At 40.7% G+C, this 16,362-nt stretch overlaps 1 protein-coding gene across 1 annotated transcript in view; it reads right to left on the bottom strand.

Annotated features, from left to right (window-relative positions):
* Positions 1 to 1,800: 1,800 nt before the first annotated feature.
* The window catches only part of LOC139925399 (semaphorin-5B-like), a 79,492-nt gene continuing 64,930 nt past the window's right edge, over positions 1,801 to 16,362 (bottom strand). Inside the window, exons 15-22 of the mRNA XM_071916750.2 lie at positions 15,948 to 16,095; positions 14,361 to 14,586; positions 11,346 to 11,567; positions 10,274 to 10,444; positions 8,494 to 8,643; positions 7,224 to 7,259; positions 6,586 to 6,797; positions 1,801 to 1,981 (exon numbers count right to left, since the gene is read on the bottom strand). Of these exons, the coding sequence (XP_071772851.1) occupies positions 1,820 to 1,981; positions 6,586 to 6,797; positions 7,224 to 7,259; positions 8,494 to 8,643; positions 10,274 to 10,444; positions 11,346 to 11,567; positions 14,361 to 14,586; positions 15,948 to 16,095 (1,327 nt within the window). The 3' untranslated portion in view covers positions 1,801 to 1,819. The remainder of the gene's footprint in view (positions 1,982 to 6,585; positions 6,798 to 7,223; positions 7,260 to 8,493; positions 8,644 to 10,273; positions 10,445 to 11,345; positions 11,568 to 14,360; positions 14,587 to 15,947; positions 16,096 to 16,362) is intronic.

The raw sequence follows: 16,362 nt of genomic DNA, 5'->3' as shown, positions 1-16,362 counted from the left end.
CAATGGTTGATAAAAAAAAAAAAATGTCCATCAAATATAGCACTCAAAATAAATTTGACAGGTAGCCATTAAATTGATGATTTGGTCTCTTATTAAATGTTAAGCTATTACATTATGTGTCCATCACTTCACTACATTCTGAGCACTTTATTACATTATGAGCTTTTATTACATTTTTTAAAATTCTACCATGCAACACTATGTGCTATGTTACATTATGAGTTGCTACGCATGCCCTCCCATCCCTCATGTCCCTCTCCACTGTATACTGTCTGATAAAGCCGAAACGCCATAAAAATATGTTTTAAAGGGATACACCAAGTTTTTGGGAGATTAATTTGGCCCATTGGTCAACTTAGTCGTTAAGTGATTAGAACACAGACACCAAAATCATCCAAATGTCCCCAGTAGATGATTGGCTCCAGTGCTCCATGCTAACTCGTTAGCATACACTATGTTGAGTGATAGTAGGCTCCATACTAACACTTTAGCGTACACTATGTTGAGTGAAAGTAGGCTCCATGCTAACACTTTAGCGTACACTATGTTGAGTGAAAGTAGGCTCCATGCTAACACTTTAGCTTAGGCCTACACTGTTGAGATGGCCACTAGCATTATCTCAAAAGTGAGAAAATGAGAACTTAGCAACTCTAAAGGCAAATGGTAAGTAATTTTAACTGACATGTGGCCAAATCTGCCAGTTTTGTGTCGGAGATTGGTGAAATTTACACAAAATATCATAAAAATAAGGTGCGTTTTGAACTAGCAGGGACTACTTTTCCTGTTTCCATAGGGAATTAACGTGGTAGTTGGCGGGAGACTGTGTACAGCTAAAAATTACTGCACAGCCGATAGTTACAAAAATAAACCTGCTACATCAGCTATATTAGGTAATGATATTTCTTTTTACCTCCGCCAACAGAGTTGGTCGGGGGTTATGTTTTCACCCTGTTCCGTCTGTCTGTTTGTTAGCAAGATAACTCCAAAAGTTCTGAACAAATTTGCATGAAACTTTGTGGAAAGTTTGGTCATGGGGCAAAGAATTACTGATTAACTTTTTGCACCAATTGGCCAAAGGGGGGCGTGGCAGTGGGTGTGGCTTCTCATAAAAAGGCACATAACTTCTGAATGGATTCACGCAACACCATGAAACTTTGTGGAAAGTTTGGTCTTCGGGCAAGGAACAACTGATTAACTTTTCACACCGATTAGCCTAAGGGGGGTGTGGCATTGGGCATGGCTTCTCATAAAAAGGCATATAACTTTCAAACGGATTCACGCAACATCATCAAACTTTGTGGACTATCAGCAGACAGAAGAAGAGGCAAAATCTCCAATATTGGCCCAATGAAACAACACATGGAGAACTCATTTCCAGTTTAAACATAACCACCCTGCTAATTTTTCCAAAATTTGGTACAGTGGTAGAAGGGCAGCACTAATGGCCACTGAACAGATAAAGTGCTCAGTCACCATATGGTGTTGTGATAATCGGCTAAAATGCTTTAATGCTCTACTGAGTGCCATCTAGTTTTTTATGATAATTTTTAATGAAAATGTATGAATCTACAGGCCATATAATAAAAACCACTGACTTGGATAATGCTAGTCATCTACTATTACTCAACATTGTATATGCTAAAGTGTGAGCATGGAGCTCTTATACTGTCACTCAACATAGAGCATGCTGAAGTTGACCAATGAGACAATCTCCCAAAAATGTGGTATATTCTTTGAAAGAAGAAACAGTTCAACGTGGTGGTGGTTGGGGCCATGTCCTGTAGAGAGGGTGGGTTTGTTTTGAGCTCCTGGCTGCCTCTCAGCTGTGCATGTAGTTCCTGCAGGGGGAGTCGGGGTGGAAGTCGTACTTGCTCAGGCTGGGGGGGTAGTAGGTGGTCGTGTAGACGTTGCTGGAGGGCAGCGGGGAGGTGAAGTAGTTGCACGTCTCGTCGTTCACGTGGAGATTATTCTTGTTCAGCGTCTGTAGTGGGTGGCAGGAAGGGGCAGAGGGCGAGAAAGAGAGAGAGAGAGGAGAACAGGGGGAGTCAGTGTGCTGCAATCACTGGTGCCGAGACTACTAATGTCCTATTGAATAGAAGTAGACTATTGTTGTTTTGCTGAAATTTTGCTTCAGTAACTGTGGGGGCTATTGTGTGCCAGGATCTCAAATAGGATAATCCAGCATCAAATATATAGTGCACTTCAAAAACATGGATCGGGTTGACTACATGTAGACTGTACCATTTACAGTGTTAAAATCCTGTTCATCCCAGTTTACTCCTCTGGCAACAGAAGGTTTGGGGTCAATAACATCACAAAACTCAGAGCTTAAGGTGCTATAAGCAGTTAGCATCAGACCTGGGTCAAACAGCAGTTGTTTTACCCTACTTAGGTGTCAACTGCGTGGGATTTGCTACGTAGGACAGCACAATGAGTGGTATAAAGTATTGACTAGAAAGTCTGTGAAAGTCCATGTTGTGTACTATTCTGTGACACTTAATAACATTGACATGCAGGTAAAAGTTATGTCCAACTACTTTTTGACCTAGGTCTAGTTAGTATCCAAGTTACTTAAGGTTACAGTTAAGAAGATTGTTCACATGTTGACGTTTTACCAATCAGTTTCACAGTGCTGCACCTTGGATGAGGAGAGTTACCTGGTTTAGTAAGCAGCTTCTGGTGTTTAAGACCCCCGCAAGTGGCCTCGCAGCCATCTTAAAAAACACTCACAATAAGCTTTGCAAGCAAATCATTGGATTAAAAGGAAGAGTAGGAGTGAAAACTGATTCCTGCCAAAGGAAAGCTCTGCTTCTCCTCCCTAATTCCCCTGCCCACCTCAACCTCATTTTAACTGGGATTGTGACTGGTGGAGATAATCATACATTTTTTGAGATCAGAGGTTTTCAGGAATGTTTAAAAAACCGAATGTGCAAAACCGTTGTAAGAGTTAAATTATTATTTTTTTTAACTGCAGTGAAGATATAGCTAGACCAACTGTGTACTCTCTGACTCTCTGATTTGGCCTCACTTCATTTCCTATGCAGCTTACACTGTTGACCTCCAACACCATTTAAAGCCTTGGGGGTTATACTGGTTCTTTTATGAGTGCCCTCTGCCTTTAGATCATCAATAAAAGAAGAGATTTACTCTTTTCTTTGGTCCTTTTGCAGCCTTTCTTTCTTTCTTCTTTCTCTCGTGTTTTCTTTCATTCTCACAATCTATTTCTCTCCCTCTTTCTTATTATTTCTCTCTCAATTCAATTCAATTCAATTCAATTCAACACGCTTTATTGGCATGACTGTTCTGTAATAATATTGCCAAAGCAAATGTGCACTGACAGTGCTCATCAAGAAAAACGAAAGAGAGGCAAACAGTACATTTGTCTCACAAACAGAGACTATAGAATTCCATTATAATATGGAATAACAGATGAACAGCAATAGAACCATATGGACAGGGTAGGTTTTAATAGGACAGGGTAGGTTTGATCTGGAGTGTTAAGCGCTGTCCCTCAGGCTATGGCAACTCTATATAATATTTTCATATTTGTTACAGTGAAAGAGAAAGTTCAGCTTTGTCTCTACCACACCTGTCATGCAGTGACCACATGTTCTTTCATCTTTTGGGAGCCAGGTTTTTTGTGTCTTCCAGGTTTTTGTGTGTGGACATGGAGACTGTACTTGGTCAGGATCTGTCACTGAGTTTTATCTCTGACAGTCAAGTTCAACATCTTTATTGTCCCAAAGGGAAATTGGTTATGCAGTCAGGTACATGTCAGGATGAGAACAACTTGGAACGAACACTGAAAATAACAAGCCAACACATAAAAAATACTCCAATTCATACTCACTTTTTAGGGTCCAATAGCATTCTAATTTACTTTGAGTTACTTTGAGTTTTAGTTTCAGTGCCCCAATGTTTCAAATAATTATTCTTGCAATTTTTGATTATTTGATTGACTTTTGTATTTTTGAAAGCAATGCTGGTCTGAGAACAGTTTGTGTTAGTGTTTGTTAATGTGTTAGTCTCAGTAGTGGACTCTTTTCAGAGTTCAGTTCTTGGGTTTTGAGAGCTTTGAAATTAATGATTCTTCAGGACTTCATTTTAAATGTATCCAGAATTTTAGGGATCTTTTTTGGACAATTATAGTGGATATCTACCTAATTCTGCCCTACATGCATTGGTTGGTGTTTCCCTTTGAATTTTCAGAATCAATCGACAGAATTCAGCATGTAAGGTTTCTGTTGGATGCTTGTCCCATCTTGTGTAGCTATGGTGACTGAGTGGACCCCATACCTCACTTCCATACAGCGCAACGGGCTGAATTACAGTTGCAAAAGTTCTTTTGTATTGCATATAGAGTTCTGCAAGCTTTGTCCTTTAATGCATTCACTGCCATGTTGCATTCACTGCCAATGCAGTAAAGATTAGACCAAGGTAAGTATACTGTGTGGTGTGCTCTGGGCTTCTTTTGAAAGATCATGATGACCAGTTCTGGCAGGTCCAGGTGCTGCTGTAGGCCCTGTGCAGTGGGTGGCAGCAGCACCAGGTCGTCTGCATAGAGTAGGACTTTTATTCCCTCATCTTGTAGACTGAGTCCAGGGGCTGCAGATTGTTCCAACTGCATCGCTAAATCATTCATGTAAATGTTAAGTTGGACTCATGCTGCAGCCCTGCTGAACCCCTCTTCTTTGGGTGAAGAACTCTGTATGTTTTTTACCGAATTTTATCCCACATTTGTTTTTCGATTACATATACTTTACCCCCTAAACCATGTTGTAAAAGTTTGTAATATGTTTTTCCATTTTTGGTGTGGTTTACATGTATATTGATTAGGGTGTGGAGGATGTAAATATGGTCCGTAGTACGGTGATTTGGGAGAAATCCAATTTGACCTTTGCTCAGGACATTGTGTTAAGGAAAGTTAGGATTCGATTGTTTAAAATGCTACTAAATAACACAGATTACTGCTCACACAAATGCCTCTGAAATTATTAGGATCCAATTTGTCACCACTTTTGTATATTGGGGTAATAAACCCTTGGCTCCGGATGTTAGAAAAACAGCCAGAATTCAGGATGAGGCTGAAAAATCAATCTCTCTCTCAGCTGTGGTCTCCAATATGTGGGCAAAACGAGTAGGGCAGTCAAAACGCGCATTATTGAGCATCAGAGTGCAATAAACTGGAAGGATGGGAAGTCATCCATTGTGAGACATTTCACAGTGTATGGGCACACTACTTAAGACCTTTCCTTTCTGGTCATTAAACAAATCAAGCAGGCCAGGAGAGAGGGGGTGGGGTATTGACAATATATAATTTAGAGAAGAATTTATTATCTAAAAACGTTATATCCCCATGAGGAGCTTTCTTTTAATGTTTTCTGTGAGATATGTAACTGCCTTGTATAGGCAGTTACATATTTGTATATATGTATATTTATTTATATTGTGAGTCTTGGGAAGTACGTTTTATAAGTAGTCGATTGTTATTGTTCTGGAGGCCCTAATTTCGAACTGTAGCACCCAAGAACGTAAAATTCCTCTTATTTAAATGAAGCTTAGTATGAAGAAGACTACTTCATTCACAATTCCATCCCCTCTACCCTTTCACTACTTCCCACCTAATCAGTTCAGGTTCTTTGGTTCTACTTCATTCAATTTATTCTTCTATCCTTTCATTTGCTACTTATTATCCAATCAGTTTAAAGGTAGCACCCCTTCGGTTTACATCATCCAAACAGCTAGCTTAAGCATTTCCACACCTTCTCTCACACCAACTTGGGCAGTGGACAAAACATACACACTCCACCAGAGATGTGGACTCGAGTCACATGACTTGGACTCGAGTCAGTCTCGAGTCACAGTTTTAATTGCTTGAGTTGACTCAACTCAATCAGCTTGCCTTGATGCATGAAGAGAAGACTTAAGACTTGACTTGACTTGGGTTCTGGTGACTTGGGACATGACTTTGACTTGTACTTTGATGACTTGAAAAGGTTTCTAAAGATCTTGTGTTTGTGTAAATGACTTGTGATGAGATTTGTTCCAGCAGACGACTGAATTTAAATTCTGTTTTCTGAATTTGTATGGAATGATTGAATTTATTGAAGTTGAAACTGATTATAGAAATCAAACTCATGATGCTCTTACCAAGTTTTTATCCTATTAAAATTACATTGCAATGAAAAGTTTTCTCTAAGATATTAATTGCTACTTTGACATTAATGACATGGACTTGACTTGGGATTCATGCCTCAAGACTTGAGACTGACTTGGGACTTGAGCAAAGTTGACTTGGTCACACCTCTGCGCTCCACACATGCAAACTGAAAAGAGGAGCAGTTCTTCGAGAGATAATTTCATAGTTGGACTACAGTGCACCCCAGTATAATTTTCACCATTCATTCAAGCATTTCATGCAATCAACCGCTCATCATGTAAACCTCAACTGTTTGAAATCGAGTGCAGACTCCGCCCAGCCGGTACGTCAGCGATCGACTGGGAGCCCTTAAACAAGCGCACCCACTGTAAGATGTGATCGATCATCCCACAAATAGAACGCTCCGTTGGGTTGAGCCAGCTCACCTTGAACTCCATGGGGGTGTACTTCTCGTTCTTTGGCGTGGCGTTGCCCTGCTTGTTGTAGGTGAGGTGGTTGGGCGTGCTGGGGTGGATGACCGCCGACTCTGCTGACGGCCGGTTCAGACGCTGGCAGTAGGCGTAGGCCAGCGCCGACAGCAGCACCGCCGCAAAGAAACTGGCCGACCCCACCGCCACCAACTGGAATAGGGTGAAGGCTGGAGAGAGAGGGATGGGAAGGAGGGGGAGGAAGACGGAGAGAGATGGTGAGACAGGAAAGAAGGTCGAAGTGAGCTAATAACTTTGATTTCTTTAGGAACTGGCGTGAACTGCCGCATGACTCCGACTCCTTTTTCCTAATCAGATAATGAATGCTCTTGTCAGGGGTGAGACGGGTTCATGTAAGTCGGCCTGACCCTCGGCAGGGCGACGGGTTCAGAGGCCGTGATAAATCGGGGTGGCGTAGATTCGCTTTGGACGCAACGGGAGTGGCAGGGCGTGAAACCCAGCACACCCTCAAAAGCAGATTATCTGTGGGGGGGCTCAGAGGACGTGTGTGCGTGCGTGTGTGTGTGAGAGAGAGAGAGAGCGTGGAGAAAATAGGGATGATGGAGGAGAGAGAATGATCCCTTCTTTTCACTTACTTCCACAGTGCTGGTCCTCTTGTCCAGGTAAAATGACTGGATAGAGAGCGAGAGAGAGAGTGGCAGAGAGAGAGACAGGCAGACAGACAGAGAGAGAGGGAGAGTGAAACATAAATGACAGAGGCAGAAAGAGAAACACCATCAATGGTGAGTGAAATCGCTACAGTTACAAAAGATCAAACAACAAAACTGACAAGACCAGTTAATTTCTCTCAAAGGCTTCACCGTTCTTGAGTGCTGACATCTTCATTAATACATCTTTTTAATTTCCACAGATGCAGATTTAACAAGTCAGCATTCCGTTGTGTACAATGGACCTTTTGTGTGAATGTAACTGGATGTTTCCAGCTTTTCCCCAGCAGTACTCCATAAATCTCTTTAGAGGAGCAATTGGTGAAGCAACTCCAGAGACTGTAACCAATTATATAGTGGTAAATAAAAAGGTCAGTGATAATTTTTTTCCTTAAAAGACCCTATCCTCACATAACTTACTTCAGATTGATACCACTTACTACAGTATATACAATGAATTTACACCCTAAAGATTAATGTCAGCCTATTCTGCCAATAAAAAGGTTTATGTCCCTGAGTATAACACAAAGGCAAAATCCTTGTGCAAGACAGCAGGCAAAACCAATGAATATGACTTTATGTGACATGCTACTTAAAGGTGCTATATGTATCATTTTTGAATATCATTAAATCGTTGTCAAATTAATTATGATATCTTGGTATAATTACTGTAAACAAATGAGAGCATGGCGGAGACGTTTGGTCGCCTCTATCTCACACCAGTGGTATTGTTAGTGCTAGTGTTAATACCACATTTCCCATAAGCCCGTTGCTTCCTGTCCTCCCTCCCCCTCCCTGGCATGTTGAAAGTGATTTTTCCATCGGCCTTTCACTCCTTCCACCATCTGCCATTGCCAGAAACTCTGAAAGCTTTAGCTCCATTTGTGCTGGAAATACAGCGTCCTCTTCCTGTTTTGTGCCGTAAAGCAATCCAGCAGATTTCCCGCCAAATCTGTCCCGGTGGCTCACAATGGAAAATGCAGAATAGGGGCCGCTAGAGGCTGCCAATCTTCTCGCTGATGGTCTTATTTGTTTATGGTAATTCTACTAATGTCTCAAAATGAATGCAGTCATGATTTATTGATGCTAAAATGACACACATAGCGCCTTTAAATTTCAAATTAGGAGTTAGTTCAAATGATTCTGTTACCTTCTCTCTATTCATTGCAGTAATTTAGTAGTAAGTGGACGGGCTTACCTGGCACCTCATGAGGCTGGCATGGCCTGGACTGGGTGATGTTGCCCTGGCAGAGGCTGGCATCGGCCTCCCGGTCCTCACCACACAGGCGACTCCGGTGCTGCAGACCCTCCTCATCGCAATCCCCCCATTCTGTCCATCCACCCCAACCTGAGGATGGGAGAGAAGAGGGGAGAGAGAGAATAAAAGAGTGGGGTTGGATAAGAGAGACTGAAAGGGTAAGAGGAGAGAAAGACACTAGCTGGGAATCTGGGAAAAAATTGAATGGAAATGATGCATTTTGATAAAAAAAATTCCTCAGCCTGGAGAAAAAAAGTTTTTAAACTCGATTGAGGCAAAAAAAATACTTGATAAAGAAATAATGTGATAAATAGCAGTGGAAATGTATTTATCAAATCAATAATGACATAGTAAAATATCTGCCAACCTTACAGAAATGCCATATATGTTGTTTCAAACATGTACAAGTCTCCATTGTTGTTGTATGACCATTAGTTGGTACGTTATAATACTGCCAAGTGCTCTTCTTTGTTTCTGTCTTCAGACAGCATGAAATGTGGTCAACATTAGCTGAAACTTGCCCAATACTAATCAATATTAAATCAATACTGTTCTATTTCTGGTGGATGTGTTTTCTGATGTAGCTCTGTTCTGTGTCCAGGACGCTGTTTTATTCACTTTATCCCAACTGAACCGACGGAGACAAACCCTCATTTACATTTTAGTTAAGTTGGGTGGAAACACAGCTATTGAAAAGGAAGAATAGTAATTCAGGAAGAGGTGAGGATGGAGAAAACTGATGTGTGTATGATAAGATCGCTACTGGTACTAGCAGATTGGTGGGGTTTACCACAGCAGCAGAATTCAGTTGTTCAGAAAGTTGTTTATCACAACAAAAGAAGCCAAAGCCAATAGAGAGCTCTCTGTGCTAGTACACCACCGACCTCCTCTATTGGCTGGCCAGTTGTAAACAGGATTAGCCCTCTCTTGTCTTTACTCTTTGTTTTGGTTGTCACACTACACTAGAAGAAGTTACCATTGCCTCTACCTAGAATAACACTACATAGTGAGGTAAATCTAGGCCTTTTGGACTCGCAGTACAATCGTTTGGCTACTAAACCCTTGGATTATGCAACCAGACCCCATTCACTTCAGTTGTTGTTGTTGGAACTGTGGTAGCCAACTTGGTGTGTGTTTGTTGGTCCATTTTGGGTTGAACTGTTTAAAGCTGTACTAGGCAGCTTTGTATGTTGGTGGCCCCAGATGGCAGCAAGAGGTAACTGTTTGAATATTGGGGACTTCAATTTCCAGAAATCCTGTCAGGTGACATCAGGAAACTACATGTCTTCTTCTGACCATGCATTCACACTGTGAGCAACACAATCAACAAGTCACCACAAGTCCATCCATTTCCTATAGAACTGACCGACCAGGGAAACTTGGACGATGTGTGGATGCTCAACAAGCTTGTCTAACGAGAAAAGTTGGCCACAGCTGAACTTTTCGTGGTCATTGGCCGTCAACAGCCAATCAGATTTCCGTGCTTCCTTGTTTCCCCACGGATGTCATTTTCTTTAATGGAAAATAGTTCTGCCTGGCAAGTGCAAAATGGATGAGAAGTTGATTACACAGTTCTCTACAACTTTTTGAAAGACTACCACGTTTCAAAAATGATGCTTGGAGAACGGTTGCATCCATCATTGCGGTCGATGGTAAGTCATTTTTTCTGTTTATTTTGTATAAATGCTGTGAGTGTGAGTGTGTGTGCGCCTTGGCATACCTTCACAGGTGTGTGTGTTGCAGAGGGCCTCCTCAGTGTGCAGGCCGATACAGATGTCTCCTCCGTTGGCAGGGGGAGGGCTGCTGCATGTCCGGGTTCGCTGGTAGTGTCCGCTCCCGCAGCTGGCCGAGCACTGGGACCAGGACGACCAGCAAGACCAGGCCCCGCTCACTGGAACACACACACACACACATGCAGACACACAGCAGGAGATTAGTATATGCCTTCTCAGTATATCATTACAAACCATAATTCCACAGATACACATATACTGGTATTGTAACTAGAATTAGACTAATATATGTCCTTTTATTAAAAATGGGATCTGGTCCAATGAGTGTGGTCCACCTCTGATATGATGGATATAATGCAGTTTGATTGATAACATATTTATTGTGGAATTGATTAATACTACACTGGTGGTCAATGGGACGCCCTTTGATCCATTGTAGAACTGAGTGAGCGAGTTTCACATTAAATCTGCTCTTGTCTCTTTATTAAATGTTTATGATTCTGATTCTATACACAAAACAACATTGAAAACTAGTATGGTGCCATATTTCAATGAAAAAAATGTATATTAATTATTTCTACGAACCAGTAATCCCTTAAAATAAACTTACATTTTCATAAATTTACATGAATTCGCCCCTTTCATGCAAAATCCCCTTAAAATTAATTAAGGGAGTTATTAATGGAGGAGATCCCATCAAAACCACCTTAAACACCCCTTGATCTTCACTCCTTACTTTCTAATTTAATGTAAAATTCAGGGAGACAGGAACTTTTCCATTAATTTCCACTTAATAACCCTGTAAACCATGCACAAAAGGCAAAATCCCTTAATTACTAGTGTCTCCACTAATCAACCCATGAATAAATCCTTTATAAACCCATGATACTAACCGTAGTTTTTTAAAGCTATGTTATTTTTTAGTGGATAATTCATGTTTATGTAATGGGAAATTAAGGACATTTCAGGGATAAAATTAAGGGGTTTGGTTTTGTAGTGTATTTTTACATTTTTTTATAAGTTCATTTCAGGTCCGATAGATAACGTGTTTGATGTTACCTGGGCAGGGCTGAGCGTTGCAGTCCTGATACTCCACCGGGGATCCCAGGCAGGCGTTGGGGTTGGTCCTGCCCTCCGCTGTGGAGCAGCTACGTTTTCGGGTTCGGAAGCCTCTGGAACACTGCTGGGAGCAGCCGGACCACGTTTCCCAGGATCCCCAGCGTGCGCCTTGGGGTCGGGTCGGAGGTCGGCCACCCGTCTTCGCCAAGTCTTCAGCCAGAGCTGGAAAACACAGATACACGTATTGTTTTTTTGCTTGGTTATAATCCAAAAACAAGTAAGGGGCAATTCATGTAAAATTCCAATATTACAGAGATTCAACAGGGTTTAGGTTTCATACACACACTCACACACACACTGCCTGCCTGCTTAGCGTCAGGGTTGATTTCCTGACAAAATATCACATGAATGCAATACATTAGTAGCTGACTTGGAAGTCCTGGATGTTGACCTTCCCACCAGCATATGAACGCAGCATAATAGTTATGGCTGAAAAACGAAAATCATCTAATGGCAGAGATCCCAGATCTGGATCATGACCAAAACCTAAAAACAGATTTCTGGGCCAAGGGTTATCTGTCCAAATTCCAGCCAAATTCGTTTGTTACTTTTTGAGATATCTTGTTAATAAACAGACAGACAGACAGGGATGAAAGCATAACTTCCTTAGATGGAGGTAATAAAAGGACATTATATTACCTCAACTGTTTTTTATGTTATTGTATTTGAAAGTTACAGATTCCAAACTAACCTTAAAATATCAAAATCAAATACAAAACAGCATATTTTATTATATTTTAGGGATGGTACAGTAATGTACAGCTGACATGTTTAAAATGGTAATGGATGCCATTTTTCATTGTTTTTACCTTCTAAGCAATGCACAGGTGAAGTTATGAAAGAAGACTGACACATTCACTCCATGAAAAGACGTGGATCGATCTCAACATCCTCTGACAAACCCATACTGCTGAATGAGCGAATTTCTCCTAAAATCTAAACTTGAAAACATGACTCGAGTTCAAACAAGTACCACAGAATATTATCTTTTTATTGCCAAGCTCAGCAGACAGCCTGTTATGAAACATTCATTTGTGAGGTGCAATGTGGGTCACGTTGAAAAATGAACTAGTTTCTAAACTTTTTTCCCTCGCATTCGCGCATAGACACAAACGCTCACAATCACAAATTATTTACATATAAATCAAGTGTAGTCCCTGTGGCTTCAAATGAGGTCAGCAGAAAAGTTTCATACATATTTTATTTTTTTCACTTGAAGGGCCGTATGACTGGTAGACAAGAGGTCTTATCCAGCAAAACAATGAAATGGAAAATGACTTTTTCACCTTGTTAGCTAATACTCCATATCGTAACATACAAAAATTCTAAACTTTTTCTATCAAAATTCTTAGAGGCTATCTTGAAGGATGGTGTAACATCTAGGCCATAATTCTTAGAGGCTATCTTGATTTATACACAAACAAAGTGGATGGTTCTTTCTAGGGCAGGACAGATTTTTTTGTTCATTGGCTCATAGATAATTTTTTATTCCTTATTTATATTTGTATTTTCAGCTACCTTTACAGCCTGGGTCAGTAATTGCAGGTGCAAGGAGGGATAAAGACACAGTCAGCCATGTTCACTGTTAATATTACCAGCTTGACTACCTGGCAAAGTGGCGGGTAATCTGTTATGGTCTGTTTGTGATATGGGGAAATAAACAACTTACTTATTTCCCCTTTAAATAACATTTTAAGTACATTCAATTGAAAATGCAACACAAGCTTTCAATATACTTTGTTTTTATTTATTTTATTCTCATATTTGCCTGCTTCTATAACCATGTTTTTAACACGTCTGGCATTTTTTGTGATTATTTTTATGTTTTACTGATTATCTTGTTATCTTAATGGATATTATTTATGCTTTTATTTTTGTAAAGCACTTTATAATTCTGTTTTTAAAAGTCTGTTATTTAGCTGTTGGCTGGTGTTGAAGTCCCATCCTGGTTATCTCCCATGCCAAACACTCCAGGCTCAGCAGGGAGCTTTTGATCCTTAGCAACATTTGGCACTTGTTTAGACTGCAAACCACAGGGGGAGTGAATTTCAGGACACTTTAAATTAAACTGTCTGAAGTTGTGTGTGTGCGTGTGTGTGTGTGTTTGTGTGTGTGTGTGTGTGTGTTGGGAAGAGGTGTGTGTTGGCAATAGAGGTAATAGAGGGTGTAAAGCAATATGTTAAAATCTGTGAATGCGTGCACATCACAGTTTAGACAGATACATGGTTGCATATGCAAATAGTATTATTAGATGCTACTGTGTGTGTGAGTGTGTGCTTTTATATGAGTGAATATGTATGGCTCAGTCTAAAGACACATTTTAGTGGTGTGAAAAAGTGGTGAATGTGTATGAAGATTTCTCATTTTTATTATAATCTGCTTTTCCATTTTTAATTAATTAATAATTTTGGATATTTTGTCCTTTTTATGTGGGGGGGAGGTGGTAGGGAAATGATTTAAAGTCTCCTTTTCTGCACTACTGTCTATTCTGTACCTTTTTCTGAATATGAATGTATTTCAATTCACTTCAGGCCTCCCTGCCTGTGCTGCTTGCCATACAGGTATTGAGGGCTGAATTATCTTAAACTGTAAAAAAAAATAATTAATAAACAAGAATTTACAAAAAAAAAAAAAAAACAAGTGTAGGGATGGGATGATATCAGAATTCAATATATTGCAATGCAAAACTGTGACAATATGTATCGTGGGGCAAAAAAATGAATCGCGATATTAGCTCCATTTTATTCTGCTGTAGTAATAACAAATGAGATGGTGTGTCTCTGCCAGTGCCATTGCTAGAATGATTTGTGTCTGATTTATGAAGTATTGTGTGTGTGTGTGTGTGTGTGTGTGTGTGTGTACACAAACAAGCACAAGGGTGGACAAAATAACATTTAATACATAAATATCAAGTATTTCATAAAACTGAAATAAAAACATTCTCCCAGTACTCACGGTCCGTTTGGCAGGCTCCAGACCCGTCGTTGGGGCACGTCCGGGTCTCCACCTTCTTCTTGCCCAGCTGGAGCTGCTGCGGGTCGGGCAGCAGTGCCCGGCAGGTGTAGCGGGACCTCTGCTCCTGCCGCGACCCGTCCTGGCTGACGTTGACCGGCATCCAGGGGGTCCAGGGGGTGTTGCGGCGCACCTCGGGACAGGCCTCCAGGTTACAGGCCTTATACTCCTGGAACACAGGACAGAGGAAGCCTGAATATATATTGTTTATTGATCCTTATAATGATACTTTATAATGGTTCCACCTACTTCATACTGCATACACAAGTGAGTTTATGACCAAAAGGTTGCCACTTCGAATCCCAGTTTAAAACACTGGAGTGTTTGGGAAAATCCAGGCATGTGGGACTGCATGAATGTGAAGCAAGATGTTGCTGGGAAAGAGCATGGAGCTCTGTTGACTTTCCCTTGAATCTAAAATCTAAATAAAATAGTTACAAAAAAGAGGGAAAATGGTTCACGTTTTTTTTTTTATCTGTGCAGTACATCTGAAAATCAACTGTCTCTAATCCAAAAAATTCAAGATGGGAGACAAACCTATTTTGGCGGGTGGTCCTGCCAGTCCTGAGTTTGGGCAAATGGATTTGCAAACAATATGATAATGAATGCATTTCTGAACCAGCCACATGGCAGAAAAAAACAGTGTTTTGTCTTCATTTTCAATTTGGATAGTTTTGTTCCTCTCTCAGCTAATTTGGTTGGCTGGGACATTGCAGCAATAAATCTGAGTGGATTCATGCATGAGCGTATATAATTTACGAGAGGCAGTAAATTGTGAAAGAGAGAATGGAGAAGGTGGGTGAAATTTATCGGACTGAAGACATTTATTTTCACACTGGAATTGACTGACTGAGCTTATTATATAAAGACAAAGTGTAGTATGTGATAGCTAAACATGAGTTTTCCATGTATTTTGAGATTGCAGAAGGCTTGGTTTCATAAGTTTGAAAACACTACAAGTATGTATTGTAATGTATTTTAAAGTGAAATTCTTAAAGACATATATCCAAAAGGTAGATTGTCTTTAAACACCATTGTATATTGTTATATTTTACATGTTGTGTGATAAGTGGTGCATGTGGTAGTGGTTGAATGGCCATGGCCAAAACAGAATATGTTCCATATGTAGATAATGTATAAATACACACAGGTCATCAAGGTACTTGCAAAATACAGCTAATTCGTTAGCGATACTACCAGCCTCTCTTTATGCCTGATAGGGTTTGACTGATATATTGGTTTGGCGATATATCGAGATGATATTGGCCATTCAATAAAAATCATATATTGGCCAGTCATAGTCAACAGCTTCAGTGGTGTCAGTCTGTAAAACCTGCAATGAAACCTACCTCACCCTGCTTTAAGGAGCTGCTAGCCAACCTAAGAATTTCAACAGCATGCGTTTTAATGGAGAGTTTTAACGTCAAATGATCTAAATGTTGTTGTGATTGTTGTGATGTCACCATCACAGCAATACAATTCTGGGGAAAACATTGAGTCCTTGGAATTTTTGGTCATGTGGTAGAGTACCATAGCACATCCAGGACAGCTGTTGCCGTTCTCACAGGTTCTGGTCCTGGAGTGGACCCCGCCTCCACAGTCAGCGCTGCAGCGAGCCCAGGGGCCCCACGCTGTCCACAACACTGGCTGGGGGCATGGGCTCTTCTCATTGCACAGCCTGGGAACAGAGAGAGAGACACATAGAGACCTCATTCGCACTTGGTATTAAAATGCGATCTGCAACTGGATATGCTATGATGAGTAATCCGGCTCTTACATTTCCACCTGGTATTTATATGCGCTCTGGTTTTCTGCACCCGTGGTGATGACATTTCTACCTTTGGTGATGAAGTTTCTACCTGTGGTGATGACGTTTCTACTCGTAGTGATGAAGTTTCTACCTGTGGTGATGACGTTTCTACTCGTAGTGATGACGTTTCTACCC

Source organism: Centroberyx gerrardi, chromosome 21 (genome assembly GCF_048128805.1).
Source record: "Centroberyx gerrardi isolate f3 chromosome 21, fCenGer3.hap1.cur.20231027, whole genome shotgun sequence".
NCBI lineage: Eukaryota > Metazoa > Chordata > Actinopteri > Beryciformes > Berycidae > Centroberyx > Centroberyx gerrardi.
The sequence above is the reverse complement of the archived record's forward strand: the minus strand, read 5'-3'. Positions and strand labels throughout refer to the sequence as shown.